We start from the raw sequence: 16,728 nt of genomic DNA, 5'->3' as shown, positions 1-16,728 counted from the left end.
TCTGGACCTGCTCCAACAGGTCCATGTCTTTCCTGTACCTGGGACCGCAGAGCTGGATACAGTACTCCAGGTGGGGTCTCACAGAGCAGAGGGGCAGAATCCCCTCCCTCAACCTGCTGGCCACGCTGCTTTTGATGCAGTCCAGGATACGGTTGGCTTTCTGGGCTGTGAGCACACATTGCCAGCTCATGTCTAGCCAGCTCATCCACCAGTACCCCCAAGTCCTTCTCTGCAGGGCTGCTCTCAATCCCTTCATCCCCCAGCCTGTACTGATACCGGACGTTGCCCCAACCCATGTGCAGGACCTTGCACTTGGCCTTGTTGAACCTCATGAGGTTCACATGGGCCCAGTTCTGGAGCTTGTCCAGATCCCTCTGGATGGCATCCCATCCCTCAGGTGTGTCAACTGCACCACTCAGCTTGGTGTCATCTGCAAAATTGCTGAGGGTGTGCTCGATCCCACTGCCCATGTCACTGATGAAGATATTAAACAGTACTGGCTCCAATACAGACCCCTATGGGACACTGCTTGTCACCGATCTCCATCGGGACATTGAGCCATTGACCACCACCCTCTGGATGCAACTATCCAACCAATTCCTCATCCACCGAACAGTCCATCCATCAAATCCATCTCTGTCCAATTTAGAGAGAAGGATGTTGTGGGGAACTCTGTCAAAGGCCTTACAGAAGTCCAGATAGATGACATCTCTGGCTCTTCCCTTGTCCACTGATGTAGTCACTCCATCATAGAAGGCCATTAGGTTGGTCAGGCAGGACTTGGCCCCAGTGATGCCATGCTGGCTGTCTCAAATAACCTCCCTGTCCCCCACATGCCTCAGCATAGCTTCTAGGAGGATCTGTTCCCTGGCCTTCCCAGACACAGAGGTGAGGCTACATTATATTACAGTGCCACATGCAACAGCAAAGGACTAGACTGCTGACCCAAAAAGTCTGTTCCAAACAGCTGTGCATTTTGTTCCTGCTGCTCCAAAATTAAGCTACTCACCTGCAAAAACCAACCAACCTCTCTGACTCCTAGCTTAGCCCAAAGAAGGGCTTCTTTCCTATGCATAGAGGAAATCCCACCACTACAATATCCTCTCCCCCCCCAACAAGTAAGTAGCTAACAGATAGATTTTAACTGTGACAATTATATGCATACAGATAAAATTCAGTTCTAATTTGGATATTACAACAGTGTCTGCACCTGCTTCATTGTGATCACAACTTTTGTACAGTGTATCTAGTAGCCCTGGTGTCAAGAATGTAAAAAGGCTCAGTTGATTTAATACTAATAAATTATATTCATATAAATATTCATATATTTTTTAAAAAGATAAATTTTTAAAAGCCAGTGACTCTTGGGCCTTTTAGACTTCCAAAGCAAGTATTTACCTTGAGTGCTTATAAACAGTAATGACAGTTAACAAACTGTGTTTTCAATAAAAAGCTAGAAATAGAGCTAGCGTTATCTAATTAACACTGTAAAAGTGACTGTCTTCCAACTTTGACCTAAGGCAATAATGCCTTTACTGAAATAGCTAACAACAAAACCCCATGAAAATGAAGAAAAAAAAACCCTCATCCTCATCATATATATTTATGTGTGTGTGCATTTGGGATGGGAGAGAGGAAGAAGCCATGAGTGATTAAGGAGCAAAAAGAAAACAATGCTTTTTCAGTCAGTTTCTAGTTAAGTTATGGAGAATGTAACAATCACTCAAGGCAAACTGCAAAAATATTCTTCCTTTAATCCCTAAGGGAAAATATATCATTTGTCAATCCATAAAACTTTATAGTAAAAATATTTTATCGAGGAAAATTTCTGGATTTGAAAAAGGATAATTAATTACAAACAGTTTGACTGTATTACTATAGTCAGTTCTCAAAAAAAAACCTGGTAACATGTATGCACATACCATTACGGGTTAAGAAGAATTTGTATCTTAAGGGGAAGAAAAATAATTTCATCTTTTTCTTGTAATTAGTAGGTAAGTGTACTCATGTCTAAGTGAAAGTAATACGTTATAAAGACAAGTCTTCCTTTGTAGTTGAGACATAAGTATTTTTGTTCTGTTATGGGATTTTGTTTTGGTTTTTGTTGTTTGGTTTGTGGACACAGAACACAAAGGCAGGGACTGGGAGAATGAAGAACCACCCAGTGTAGGAGACCAGGTTTGAGACCATCTAAGGAACCTGAAGGGGCACAGTCCATGGGACCTGATGAGATGCATCCACAGGTCCTGAGGGAACTGGCAGGTGAAGTAGCTAAGCCACTCATCCATCATATTTAAGAAGTCATGGCAGTCTGGCAAAGTCCCACTAACTGGAAAAAAGGGGAAACATAACCCGCATTTTTAAAAAGGGAAAAAAGGAAGACCCAGGGAACCACAGGCCAGTCAGTCTCACCATCTGCTCAGGATGGAGCAGATCCTCCTTGAAACTATGCTAAGGTACATGGAAAATAAGGAGGTGATGGGGCTTTCACCTGGTCTAGTGGAAGAAGTCCCTGCCCGTGGCAGGGGGGTTGGAACTAGATGATCTTTAAGGTCCCTTCCAACCCAAATCATTCTATGATTCTGTAACAACAATACTAATGAAACAGCAAATTCTTAGAATAAAAGGGAAAGACTGGAAATATTAAGACATGCCTCTATTTTCAATATTTCAGGTAAGCCAAGGCATCAATATTCTACGTACGTAATACCCAATTATTTTACCTATCTGCATCTAAACTGTAAAAGAAAATACTTCCATATCTAAATCTATACAAGATGAACACCCACATTGCAACATCCAAGGCTACTCTATGACTGAATTCCTTTCTGAAGAATTATTTGGCTTATTTCTTCATGTAACAAAGGGAGACAGAGAGCCTCAAATGAACTCTTAGAATCGGGAAAGACCAAAGTAAGAAAAGAAATTAAACAATCAGCAAAATGCTATTTTCTGTTGTGACAGTAACTGGGGGCCACAATTGTGGTTCAATGCCATAATGTGGAAAAGGTTCAAGTGACACACACAAAAAGCTTCTTATCCACAGAGAAAGTCTTACATGTTTCTTCTTCCTCTTCAACCTGAATTCTGTAACAGATCATTCCAACAACCAGGGACAGCAATGGTGTACACATACACAAAGCAAGGCAGGGAAAATAAAGAGAAAAAAAAAGACACAAAAAAGAAAAAAAAAAACCAAAAACCAAAAAAACCCACACAGCCCCCCCCCCAGAAAACCACAAATAACCTTCCCCCCTGAAAAAAAAACTACAACAACAACAACAAAATCTTACAGAAGCCAAAGATATTGTTTCCATTTACCATGTAATTTTACATGAAGAGATTATATGTAAGATTCACCCCCTCTTACACAGAAAATTCAAGTTTCAATTAAAAGAGCAATATGTATTTACATGTATGATAATTGTAAATATACCTGGCCAAATCCATACAGCTATCGGTCAAACTCGTTGAGGAATTGAAATATTCTCTGCCAGCAGCCAAAACTAGTTCAATACTTTTCGCATAGCTGACTCTGTACTGTGGCTTCCCTTTTGATGAACTTGGTAGATCCACTGACCAAATGCTGCAATGCATCATTTGCCCAGCTAAGTGGATATTGTCTATACTGCTTGAGCACAAAAGACTTTCTGTGAATATCTAAAAGAAAGAACAATAATTTAATTATCTGCAGCAGCAGCTTCAGGTAAGCTTATCTGCATTGTATGGAACCAACCCCTTTGAATAAAAGGATCTTCGAAGTCAAAAGAATATATTCAGTCCAAGCAGAACATGTAACTTCTACCAAGGAGAGTATTTCCACAATTTATTTAAGAAAAGCTAAAATTAACTAGTAGGTAGTTATTTCTACTTCCTGCAGAAAAAAGCTTAACTGCCTTTTTACAGTATGACTTAGAGATCAGAAATTATTTATACCTACATTCTCAGGTGTTAATAGGAAGTAAAAATCTGAAAGGCCAGTTCAGCATTAAGACCTTAAAACTAACAACATATGAGAAGAAATTTTGTATCACTGAAAAAACTAAAACTATTTAGAACTGAGCATGTAAGACGTTTTTTTAAGTTTCATTCACAACTATCTTCAAAGAATGCGTAGTCATACAATGCTGCATCTGCCACAAAACACCTAACTTAAAGTGGGTAAAACTTTGACCTGAAAATAAGACACTCCAAATAATCTCAATTCCTTACAAAAATAAATATTTTTTTTTCAATATGGTCAGTATTATCCTAATGAAGAGCAACATATACTTTTAATCATTTCAGAAAATATCACAGCTGCAACAATACGGCCTTTGTCAAAGGTTTTAAATTTCCTAACAAATTAAATAGAATCAATGAATCATAGAAGAACCCAGGTTGGAAGGGACCTCAAAAGATCATCTGGTCCAACCTTTTGTGGGAAAGGGGGCATAGATGAGACTAGCTAGCACCCTGTCCAATCACATCTTGAAATTAAAGTAGTTCTTCACCAGGAAGAACCTCTCCCAACCATCTCATGCTCTGGAAAGGAACACAGTTCAGCACTTCTTAAAAAAAAGATCATACAATCGGATCATCTTCCATTTCACAATATATTAATCCTCAAGCAACAGTGAAAGATGCAAAGTCTGATAGCTAACCCTCCTTTTTAAAGGTCACATACAATTTACCTCTCTCAAAATTTATGGACATGAAGTCCTTCTTCAAGAGGACAGGATTCACTTTGTATGCAAGCAGAATAGAGTAAGCATCATGCTAAAAAAGATCCCAATACAAACCTCACATGTGATTACAAATCCTTACTCTCTCATCAATTTCTCAATTTTGAAGTTATCAAAATATAATTGCATACGACAGCACTACATTTCAAAGCACTGTCAGCATTCCTAGATCATTTTTCCAAAACCCTTTGTTGTGTTTTTTTAATCATACGGTACAGAGGTTACAAAAAAAATTAATATTAATAAAAAAACCTATATTAAGATCAGAGCAAAACAAATGCTATTATTTTCAGAGTTCTCTAGTAATATAATTTCTTTAAATGCACTTAAAAAAACTCCAAGTACACTATGCCTTTGTCTATCACAAAACCATGAACATTAAATACATTGCAGATCTCTTTGAGCAACGTCAAATTGTACAACTCCACAGAAAAAGTGACTTTTTTATGTATGGGTTGAACAGCATTCCTTTTTCCCTTCAATTTTTTTTTCTAATTTGCTTTCAAAACTTCTCCTAAAAGCTTATCTGATTGGTAGCCATAAGCAATTAAATCTGCAAACTGTAATAAAACACTCAAACTTTTAAACGATGTGACTATTTAAACACCAATTATAGTGGACACGGCACTGTTTCTGTAAACTACAGTATATTGAAGTGAAAATGTAGATAAACAATACATGTCACAGCAAATTCTACCTCAGTCTAATAGCTGTCCTTTGCAAATATTATTGACACAGGTTTGGGGCTTAAGCACATGCCCGGGGCGGGGGGGGGGGGGGGGGGGTGGACGGGGTTGGGGGGTGTCCGTCAATGAAATTAGATTTCTTATCTCACGTTATTTTACTTCAACTACAAGCAGTAGAAAGTCCATAATCCTATAATGATCTTGGATAATATTAATCAAACCAGAACTTCATGTTTAAGAAATGCTTGCCTGAAGATAACATTTAGCTAAAAGATTGTTTATTTTCATTAGTTTTAAGCATTTATTACTAAACACATTTGTACCTAGAATTACGAAGTCTCAAGAAGTTGACTCAATTTAAGAAAAGTTGAATTCTAGTAAAAGATATACAGGATATTTATTACAGGTGCTTTTGATGCAATGAATTAACATAGGACGTTTCTGATCTGAATGAAAATACCGTAAAAGAACCAGCAGACAACTAATAAACATAACACATGAAAAGGTATTTACATTTGTGAGCAACAACATGAAATGAGAATTTGTAGCTTACTTGGGACATAAATCAATAAGAAAACATAAAACTCACCTCATAGCAAGTGTCTGAATGTAAGCATGTATATACTTTCTGCTGCATGTCTAACATATCCTGGAGCAATTCCTTCCAGTGTGTCTCACTGACTGATGGTTGCCTACAAACATTATTAAAATTAAATACTCTCTTCCTCAACAAATTTAAAGAAAAACAGTAGATAACACTACAGTTCTATCACCAAAAATACAATTTCTCAAACACTATTTCAAACTTTAATTGGACTTTTAACCAAAAGCGATTTAAAGACAGAATGCTTTCAGTATTAACATTAAAACAGTGTCTGTGGGATAAAAATTGTTTGATGACAACAATTCAGTACCCAAAGTGTTTTTACTGTTTGTTTTCTGTGGGATAAGACAAGAATTTAAGCAATTTTTATCAAGATCCCCTAAGTAGGTTTTGATAACTTCCAATACTATATCAGAAAGTTGGAAGTGCTATCTTCCTGCTGAACCAAGAACAGCTGGATAAAAACAAGTTTGTAAGAGCAACTGAGGATCATTAAAGTGCAATCTCAAAGGACTAGTCAATTGCATGTAGTCACAGGTGAATAGACCTGCAAGTTTATTTTGTTCCTTAAACTGGAATGGTATTCAGATTCTTCACCCTCTGGATCCATGTATCTCTGTTTACCCACAAAGCTTATATACAACTTCACGTGCTCAATCAAAACTTTTACTCATAAAAACATTATGAAGGTTTTTTGACACTATCTTGAGCCTTTCCGATTAGAAAACACTTTAAGCTACACAAGCTAGTCCAGCTAATAGTTATTTTCTCAAATGGCATTAGCTTGCATTCTGGCAAAGTAAAGGGTCTCTAAAAAAAAGTGAAAAATCAACATTTTTCCTACAGAGGCATTGACTTGATCTTTTTAAAGAAAGGTTTTTAGAAGTCTTAAAAAGCTTTCCGCATGTCCAAGCTAAATACTACTCTACCATCATCGATAGACTGCTGTACATGTTTACTTTAAAGAAGAAAAAAAACAACAAAAAAAACCCTGCAGTGATGGCTGCTTTTCCAAGGGTTCAATCTTTTTATCCGCTTATACCAAGAGCCATGTAATAATTCATCTACAGTTGGAAGACGAGTTAAATGATGTAGTTCTTAAACAGAAATATTGAAAAGTTATACTGGAAATATAAGAGGTAGAATCAATATGTAAAATCTATAAATTACCCTATTAGAAGAGCTCTTAAGAAAACACACCAAAAAGCCAGAAAGAGTTATTTTACAAATCTTACACTCTCAAAAAAATTAACTAGGTCTTAAAGGACCTCATTTACAACATGTTAACTTTCACTGTTCATCATTTTGCAGTATTTTGCAGCCAGTACGCCTTTTAGGCTTGTTTACTTGAACACAAACAAACTGAAATAGGTTTGAAGCAAGACTGAGTTTTTTGAATGTGGAGAATGCAGTCAAAACACTAATCATATTAATCATCAGTTTAACAAATGTGTTTTATGTAGACTGTGTTCAGTTTGAACACTACGGTTCCCTACTGCAACAAAAGAGGCAGGTACACTCTTTGACGGCAAGTACTGTTACTTTACTGCCCTTTCCCCCTTATCTCCCATTCCCCTTTGAATACTAACTTGCGACCTGTGTGCCTCGTCAGCCTAATCATCAGCTTCCGCACCTCCTCCGCATTGTTCTTTGTGTCTTTTACAAAGGAAACAGGTTTCTGAAGTCCATGTTTCTCTAACAGCTCTGACACGCTGTAAACAAATGGTCAACATTTTTGAATCCTGCACAGTTGTACAACTACTCTGCTGCAGCAGTCTTAAAGCTGTCTCAGACAGTGTACTGCAAATGCAAACAGTCTCCATAAATATAAGAGTATGGATTAGCCAGAATAACATTATTTACTAAAAAAAAAAAAAAAAATTAATACTGTAGGGTAAATGCCTATCACTAATAACCTGATGACATATCTTCATAGCTTTCAGGTTTTCATCATGCAAAGCATTACAGAGTATCAAGATCAAAACATATTCCCTGGGTAACCTCCTCCTCCTCCCTCAGGAAAAAAAAAAAAAAAAAAGAAAAAAAAAAAAAAGAGAGATACTACTATTCCAAGGAAAATATCTATTTATTTTTATAATAGTCAAATAGCTAAAGCCATTCAAAATTTCTAAGTTCTGAATACAAAAACATTTACAGATTATCTTCTTGACAGCACTAAAACCAAGATAAATATTCTTGCTGCTTTCTTGTCATAAAAGAAGTTCTTGGCTATGCCTAGTGATTTCTGTAAGGATACATTATTTATTTTAGCAAAATTAAATACCTAAGAATTTGTTCCAGTTCATCTACTTCATCATGAAGAGTGTTCGTTTTATCTGTTTCAGGCCTGTAAAGATATTTAATATTAATTGCATAATATCTCTCTCTCTCTCCATACTTCTTGTAATTTCTTCATGTAATTCATATTACATAGACATAAAGATAAGCAGTTTGAAACATTCCTTGATGAAAACCAAATATATGTTTGCTTGAAAAGATTAAAACTGTTGGCTTTTTGCTGGAAGGATAGCTAAAATTGAGAGGTCCCTCAGTCTCCCAAGAACAGATCTTCTCCTTCTGCCTTAGACTCTTCTCAGCCTCTCTCCTTCCTACATGTAAAAGATAGGGAGAATAGTTTACATCTCCTCCTCATGCTTTCACTTTCTTGAGAATTACTTGTCCTTCATATAGGTCTTCCATATAGTCACCTCTCTCACAGGGCCATATTGCTGCTTGTAAGCTAAGTGCAAGACGCTACTAACTGTAACGAGACTAACAAGACCAGTAAGATAGCACTAACTCTTGGTCTCAATTCACCATATATATAAAAGTCTAAGAAACTAATACAGAAGCCTTGGTCTAGGCTGCTACTGTAAATCATGTTTTGTTGCACTATTTGGTAGAGCACATATACAGCACAAGCATATGTACACAGCACAAGCATACATACACACGTGACCACAGCAGCTCAGACAGGAACAGAATATTCCAGTAACATCATCTACCCTTTAGTGACTTAACTATTTAGAAGCATTAATTCACAACTTTATTTAACATATCTAAAATATTTACAAATAACTAGCTGAAAGTGTTTACCCGTATCCTCTTTGTGGAAGGCATTCCAAAATATCATAACAGAGAGCGAGCTGGTCATCTCGTTCACAACTATAAATACATTCCAATGCCGTAATCATAAGCTGGTCTTGATCAGGAATAATTTTTTGCTGACACTAACAAGAAAAGAAAACACATTATCTTCAGTTTTCTGTTTCTAATTCAACAGTTAAGTTTCTTCTGAACATAAAAAGATATGTACTCCAAGCAAATAAATTGTCTTCAGTTGCAAGTAGAATGTCTCTTGCTAACAACTTAATGAAATACCTGTTGAAGTTACAGACTGAAACACAACTCTGCTAGTTTCCTACACTGCAGACACTTGAAAGAACAGTGGTATGCCACTATACCCTTTCTGAGCTGGAAAGGTGGAGAGGGTGCAGGCCAGAGGAAGGCAACTTCTGCAAACATTTGTCAGATTTATTTATTATGTACAACAGTATCAATATACATAAAATAGGTGTGGTTTTCCCTTCACCGGTTGATTTCTGTCTGTACACTTAGAACATTCAATAGTATGCAAAAATGTGCTTATGTGCCCTGGAATAATTATTTAAACTGTAGAAGCAATGGGAAATATTCACATGGAAGGTAACTTCAACCCTTACTCATTAAACTCTTGACTCCATCCTAATGGCCCCCATCTTATTCTTTACATTCGTTGTGGAAAGGTAGCGGGGGGCAGGGGGCAGGAGGAGGCTGTGTGTGTGGAATAACTTGACATCTACTGCTAGTAAAATTCCTCAGGAAAAAAATATTAGTGAGATCCTGAAACTCTTATATCCATTTTTTAAAAAGCAAATACGCTAGAAATTTACTCTAAACATGTCATCAGATAATTACTTCAAAGAATAACCTTTACAATAATTTTTGTTCTACTAGGTCAGGATCATAATTACATTAGTTTGACAACCTCATCAAGGACAGTTTAGTTGCATCATAACTTATGCTATAATACTTTCTAATTAACGTTTTCTAAAACATAACAAATCCTGGGTCCAAGAAAAAGGGAAAGATCATGGAGATGACCTGATTTAGAAGATGAACTCTATTTATAAATTCACGTCTTCAGGACAAAGATTTCCAAAGAAACCAGTAGAATCATCAGGGCTCTATACTTACAGCAGGTTTTGAATTCTGAAATATCTTCAGAGGTACAGTCAGGTCTTCCTTTGCTAATGTTACTAAATATTCTTTAAAAAGTGAATTTGCCAGACCAGGGGACTGATTTTCACAGCGGTGGAGAAAAGGGATCATCCACTGATAAACATTCTTCACATATTTTTCATCAGAGGACTGGAAAGTGCAATGAGTTACAGAGAGGAAAAAAAGAACTAGTTCAGCTTCATTGTCCAAAACAAACAAGAAAACCAAAAAAACAACAGAACATATCTTTAATAATATAACTGAAACAGTATCTTCACCTATCACAAACAACAGCTGAAGCCTGACATTCACCACTGCTGCACAGATCACTACAACATGAAGCACTGAAACAATCCATCATCTTTCTGCTACCCAATGGCTTAGGGAAACCAAGCAGTACAGGAGTAAAGCCCATTACATGAGAAAAGCCTAGCCGCCTTCCTCCTGCTATTTCAGAATGAGTGAAAGATCGGCTTACATTCATGTCAGAGTAGCATTACTTTCAGTATGCAAGAATGCAAGACAGAAAAATAAATGACAAGTGGTTACATAAATCCTAGCAAAATTTTGAGGAGCTTCAAGTGCATGAGTATCCTCCTCTGGTGCTTATGTATTCTTCCACTGAATTTCAGAGCCCTGTTCAATCTCAAGTTATTTTTCAACCTGTCCAAGAGGTCTTTTTCTATTCTGAAATGCCATGCACAGGCTAAATAGAGAAGATGAAAAACACACATATGCTGCAGAGGCAAGTATTAAGACTTTTTGACAATATTTAAAGACAGCAAAAAGCATCCAAGGAAAAGATTCAATGTTTTATCTGCAGCATCATCAACAGCCACACTAAAGATCCTTTAGAAAGGACCAATGAAAAATTAATTCACAGCTTTCAAAAGACTGGATTTATTAATGTTTAGTCCTGTGCCTAGGATAAAGAAACAGGTCTTGGAGAAAACCGAGCCATTTTTAGATTTTGTTAAAAACAAATAAACAATGAAAAAAACCCACCACAACAAAAAGTAACAGTAAAAGTATTGAAAACTTGCTGAATTAAAGATGGAGGTTCATCAGAAAAATGTCAGCCACTAACAGTATCTTTATATACATAGGATCTATGGTAACCTGAATTACTAGAAATCAAGTTATACTTACTGATTTATTCATAATACTTACATTCTTCATCAACAGTCTCAGCTTTTCAATGTCTTTCATCTCTACAAGTTCCTTCAAAGTTAAGGTTCGATCACCATCAGTCTCATAAACTATTGTCTCAAGAGTTATTAGATTGTCACAAAGCACCTGCAGACCAGGAATATTCCTCTCCATGCCAAGACGAACAAGGGACAGAGCACAGTCCACCTGAAAAATAATAAAAACCCCTGCTGTACAAGTGTTTGCCAAAAACCAACTTCAAGTCCAATCTATGACCTGTTTGTGTGTCTGTTTTCTTTCCCTGTTCCTTCTGCTTAATAGGCAATTCTAAGTTCCTTGACATTTTTGTGGCCTGTATATTCCTAAATGGATTGCTCTTCTCAGCTTTATAAAAACCAAATAAAATGCTTAATCTTAATGGATGATGTCGTTATAGGTCTTTTGACCCAGATGCATCCTATTGATGCATGTAAATTAGGAGAATACTATCTTTTATTCCTTCTGGAGATCACACACAGAGATACATCACCTCATCTCACTGCACGGAATATGAAGGATTGCTTTTAACTAAGATAATCAGTTAACTGACTGAAGTTATGCATGCCTCTGCATGTAACATGACTTTTCTAGCTGCCCATGAATTAATAATTTTAATTGTTGCATTTTATTTCACAGAAGATAATGACAGCCTTTTTCCCTGGTGACTGAAAATACCTTTATATGAAAGATTCTGTTTCGATTTCAAAGAACGCAATATTGGCTGTACATATTCAGTGAGGCAGATATAAGTCTGAAAGAGTAGAATGCAAATTCATTTATGTGTTAGTAACTTAATTGATCCTTGGAAGTTCCCTTTATTTCCATACCTACTGATAGGCTGTTAAGATAATAGGCAACTACAATTAAAAAGCCTTGGATGACTGCAAACTTGAAGAAGAAAAGAACTCAGCCATCAGAACTAACTCATAGTGATACTTCCAGTGTCATGGTTTAACCCCAGCCAGCAACTAAGCACCATGCAGCCGCTCACTCACTTCCCCCCACCCAGTGGGATGGGGGAGAAAATCGGGAAAAGAAGTAAAACTCATGGGTTGAGATAAGAATGGTTTAATAGAACAGAAAGAAAGAAAATAATAATGATAACAATAATAAAATGACAATAGTAATAATAAAAGGATTGGAATATGCAAGTGATGCACAATGCAATTGCTCACCACCCACCGACCAACACCCAGTTAGTCCCCAAGCGGCGATCCTCCCCTGCCCCCACTCCCCCCAGTTTATATACTGGACATGACGTCACATGGTATCTAATACCCTCTGGCCAGTTTGGGTCAGGTGCCGTGGCTGTGTCCCCTCCCAACTTCTGGTGCCCCTCCAGCCTTCCTGCTGGCTGGGCATGAGAAGCTGAGAAATCCTTGACTTTAGACTAAACACTACTTAGCAACAACTGAAAACATCAGTGTTATCAACATTCTTCGCATACTGAACTCAAAACATAGCACTGTACCAGCTACTAGGAAGACAAGTAACTCTATCCCAGATAAAACCAGGACATGCAGTCAGCCTCCTTTTCATGCAGCTAAATTGGCTTGAGTAGCAATAAAATACCAAAGCATGTCAGTGATGAGCTCTACTCTTACTTGCAATGCTTATCTCTACCACACAGAGCTTCAAAGATTTTTGAAATATGAAGAGAAAAAAGCAAAAATAAGCTACATAGTAGTCCTACAGACACACAGTAAACCTGCCAGGAAGAAATCATGGCAGTACTACATATTGGCATGAGTGACACATGTGACTGCCACATAACAATATATATGGTACAGTATCATGTGACAGATAATAAAACATGTTTCTTGATAACCCTGTGCACAACATCCCCTCCCTTAGTTACAAATATAAAACGTAATGGTAAGCGTTTTTCATGGACTATGAAAGTGCTATTGTCTGCTATGGTAAATCAAGAGAAAGGGAATCTGCTAGCTTCCTATTCATTCCTATGGATCAATTAGTTGGCTGAGGAAACTTTAGAGCAAGCATAAGTACACTGCAAAAGAAAAAACAAATACTTCAAAAGCCATAATGAAAATTGAGACACAGTGTCTATTACTGAGGGAAAAGCATCCCATTAATATGCAGTAAGACAGGGTTCTCTTGAAGAAGGCTGATCAGCCTGAATCAGTCATCATCATTTCCTCACTGCTATTCTCACCTGCATCGCATATTTTTCAATTTCCTGGGCTCTGCTCAAATACCAGTCAGTAACAAGATCTACTGAAAGGTTAGTAGTCCTGTACTTCTGTAACTCAGGCTGCATTTCATACAGAAATTCACCTTCATCTTTTAAAGTTGGTTCAACAATCATCCTTTAAAAAAAAAAGAAAGGAAGGAAGTATATGGTTAAGTATACATTTGCTTGCATTTTTTTCACATCAGTCTTTTTCCTAAAACTTCTGGTTGTTCTGAAAGAAGATGATACAATTAACCTCCCGTTACACCAATAATTTGATGAGATGCAAATGTCAATCACATAAGTGTTAATTTTTGTCAGCGAAGTAACTAGTAAGAGATTCCAAACATGAGATAGATCATGAAAGAAAGAATCCTCTCTACAAAGACACAGGTATGCCTAACCTCTGCTTGCCACGTGTTCCTCATACAGTGAAAGGCAGTTTTATGATCCATCAATGCTGTTATGATAATGTTATGGTTGACAAGTAACAGGGTGGAAGGAAAAAAGAATAAATAAATAAATCAGGATTTCCAACAGTAACCTCACCCCGGCTCACCTCCATTTGTGAAAGTTACTCATCACAATCACACTGAACATAATGCTGTAACATGAAAGAGTGTTTGCTCAGTCTCACTAAGAAAGCTGAAAACACAAGTTAGTGTGCACAAAAATAAGTCTTACTGAGCATTTCCCACATCTTAAGAATTAATAAGTAAATTCTTCATCTGAAAAGGACATAAATATAGAAAAAACTTTTCACTTTTTCTATATACTTACCTGCATTCTGCTTTTTCACACCAGTCTTCTTCACGATGTTTCTGCTCATTCCAAGGAAGAATTCTCAGTGTCCCCTGCTTGTAACTGGTATAACAGGAAAGGGAAACTTTACACAATTATTACTAAAATTGTGATGGCATTCAATTAATGGAATACAAAACATATCCAAGTATTTCAGTGAATTCATATTAAACATGTCATTCAATTACAGTATCAATGTTTTAAGATTTATCCCTTCTTAATGCAGCTATGCAAGTGTGATTTTGCCTGTATGACAGTATCTGTACACACACATATTCTACCTATACCATGAAAGATCCACTTAAAAAAAAAAATTCTTACTGACCATACCTTAAAAGTAAGCATTCTGCCTCTATATGCTGTCACAGAAGACTGAAATGAGCAAAAACCAATGATCTTCATAACTTTAAAAAAAAACAACCCACCTCTTCAAATTTTAGCACAAATCGTTGTATTGAACTGAAACAAGATATGCCCTGCTCTACCGATCTTTCTCAGTACAAACTTCCACAGTGAAACATTCTCTAAATATTGAGGTTGAAGGAAAAAAAAAAAAAGTTTAAAATGCAGATTAAGACCACGGATTATTACCAGAATCATTAGTTATGGCTCGCTGTTTAAGGCTAGTTGTTTTAAGCAGCATAAAACCCAAGAAAATCACGTCAAACTATGCAGAACACAAACTAATGGGGAAGAGAAAAGCCATACACGTTCTGCCATTTGTAGAAATAAGAAACAAACCATGTACAAAAGTAAAGACATGAAAGTTTCAGTATACTGGAGCAATAAGCTATTTTGAATCTCATTTATTTTCTCCTAACCCTGATAATAAACAGCAATAGCAATACTACATGGACAACCTGTTTCTATAAATTAACAACTGACAAAATCTTCTCATCCCTTGAAGAACAGCCCTGTAACTCAGTAGCTTAAAAAGAAGCACAAATCCAACAAACAAATAATTTCATGATATAGTAAGAGTCACAACAACAAGCTAAAAATCAGTAACTCCATCTCATTTAACAACACCCATTAAGTACAGTCAACAAAGCAAGGCATGTCCATACTAACTGCCCTGCACACATACACATTTCTCCCATAAGGTCAGCCACCTCTCCTTTCCCTGCTCTATGCACTAACAGTAACACCTTATGTTTTACCCACAGTAATTCCAACCCTTCAAATGGAACATGCAGTAGAAATCCAGCAATAAATTGGGAGAGACAGATTTGCAGGCTATAAAAAGTCAAAAGAAAGGAGGGGAGGAGATGGAAAACTTCCAATTCCTATGTCTCAGCTATAGCAACATTCAATTCCAGTTCAGTTGGACAAAGAGCTCCACAATTATCTTTATAATTAGGCACCATGTAGTAGTATCACTGAAAAATTATTAATTAAGAAAACTTCAAATTAACATTTATGGTATAAGCACCAGAAATAAAGTCACTTTCTGATTTTGGAAAGATTCAGCAGCAGCCCATGTATTTTGGGGACTGGGGGGGCGGGGGGGGGCTGTTGTTTAAGTCTTAGATAACATAATTTATCAATTAATTTTAAATATTAATATTTAAAACTGGGTTCATAAACTAAATTAATAAGGTCATATTTCAAACATCACACATGAGAATGATATTAGGGAAGGCCAGTTTGTAATAAAGAAGTTCTTATTATTAGTTGAAATGTCAAATAACAGAAAAGCCAAAGTGTGATTAATGCTTCCTTCCAAAATATAAAATCAAGACAGTATAAGCAGGTCTTTATATTATAATCAAAAATGTTCTCCTTTTCTATGTTCTACTAGCCATAAAACAAAATTAGACATAAATCTATTGCCCAAGACAATTTGTTTTCATAGTAAAGTTTTTCTGTCCACTTCCCAGTAGGTTTAAGACGACATTTCAGGGGGGATAGTTTTGTTAGTTTGTTTGGGTTTGGTTTCGTTTGTTTGAGGGGGGTCTTTTTTGGTTTTGGTCACTTGCACACTGTTCATGGCTCTCCCAAGTAAGAGCATCTATCTGAATAAATCTTCCTATATAATCTCACAGCCCCAGGAGAAACTTTTGGGAAAGTTGCTTTGGTTTGGCTGTTCTTTCACTGGTTGTTTTTGTTCTTATTGAGAAAAAGAAGTCATGCAAAATACTAAGGAAAGAGGTGCATACATTTAATAGATATTTAAGCTTCAAAATTTTACTCTTTTATGTAACAAATTATTAAAAGAGAAAAATCACTCAAAATAAGCAAAGGCAGCAGAAGTTTAGAACACAAATTTAA

General features: G+C 36.6%; 1 protein-coding gene across 2 annotated transcripts in view; it reads right to left on the bottom strand.

The window, feature by feature from the left end:
• NBAS (NBAS subunit of NRZ tethering complex) overlaps positions 1-16,728 on the bottom strand; it is a 190,761-nt gene that overhangs the window by 126,922 nt on the left and 47,111 nt on the right. For both annotated transcript variants that reach the window (XM_069805772.1, XM_069805773.1), the window contains exons 22-30: positions 14,437-14,520; positions 13,639-13,792; positions 11,445-11,630; positions 10,251-10,424; positions 9,111-9,244; positions 8,299-8,361; positions 7,604-7,726; positions 6,000-6,102; positions 3,437-3,660 (exon numbers count right to left, since the gene is read on the bottom strand). In XM_069805772.1, the coding sequence (XP_069661873.1) occupies positions 3,437-3,660; positions 6,000-6,102; positions 7,604-7,726; positions 8,299-8,361; positions 9,111-9,244; positions 10,251-10,424; positions 11,445-11,630; positions 13,639-13,792; positions 14,437-14,520 (1,245 nt within the window). The remainder of the gene's footprint in view (positions 1-3,436; positions 3,661-5,999; positions 6,103-7,603; positions 7,727-8,298; positions 8,362-9,110; positions 9,245-10,250; positions 10,425-11,444; positions 11,631-13,638; positions 13,793-14,436; positions 14,521-16,728) is intronic.

The sequence above is a fragment of the Haliaeetus albicilla genome, chromosome 18, assembly GCF_947461875.1.
Source record: "Haliaeetus albicilla chromosome 18, bHalAlb1.1, whole genome shotgun sequence".
Lineage (NCBI taxonomy): Eukaryota > Metazoa > Chordata > Aves > Accipitriformes > Accipitridae > Haliaeetus > Haliaeetus albicilla.
Note: the sequence above shows the minus strand (reverse complement) of the source record. Positions and strands in the feature narration are given on the sequence as shown.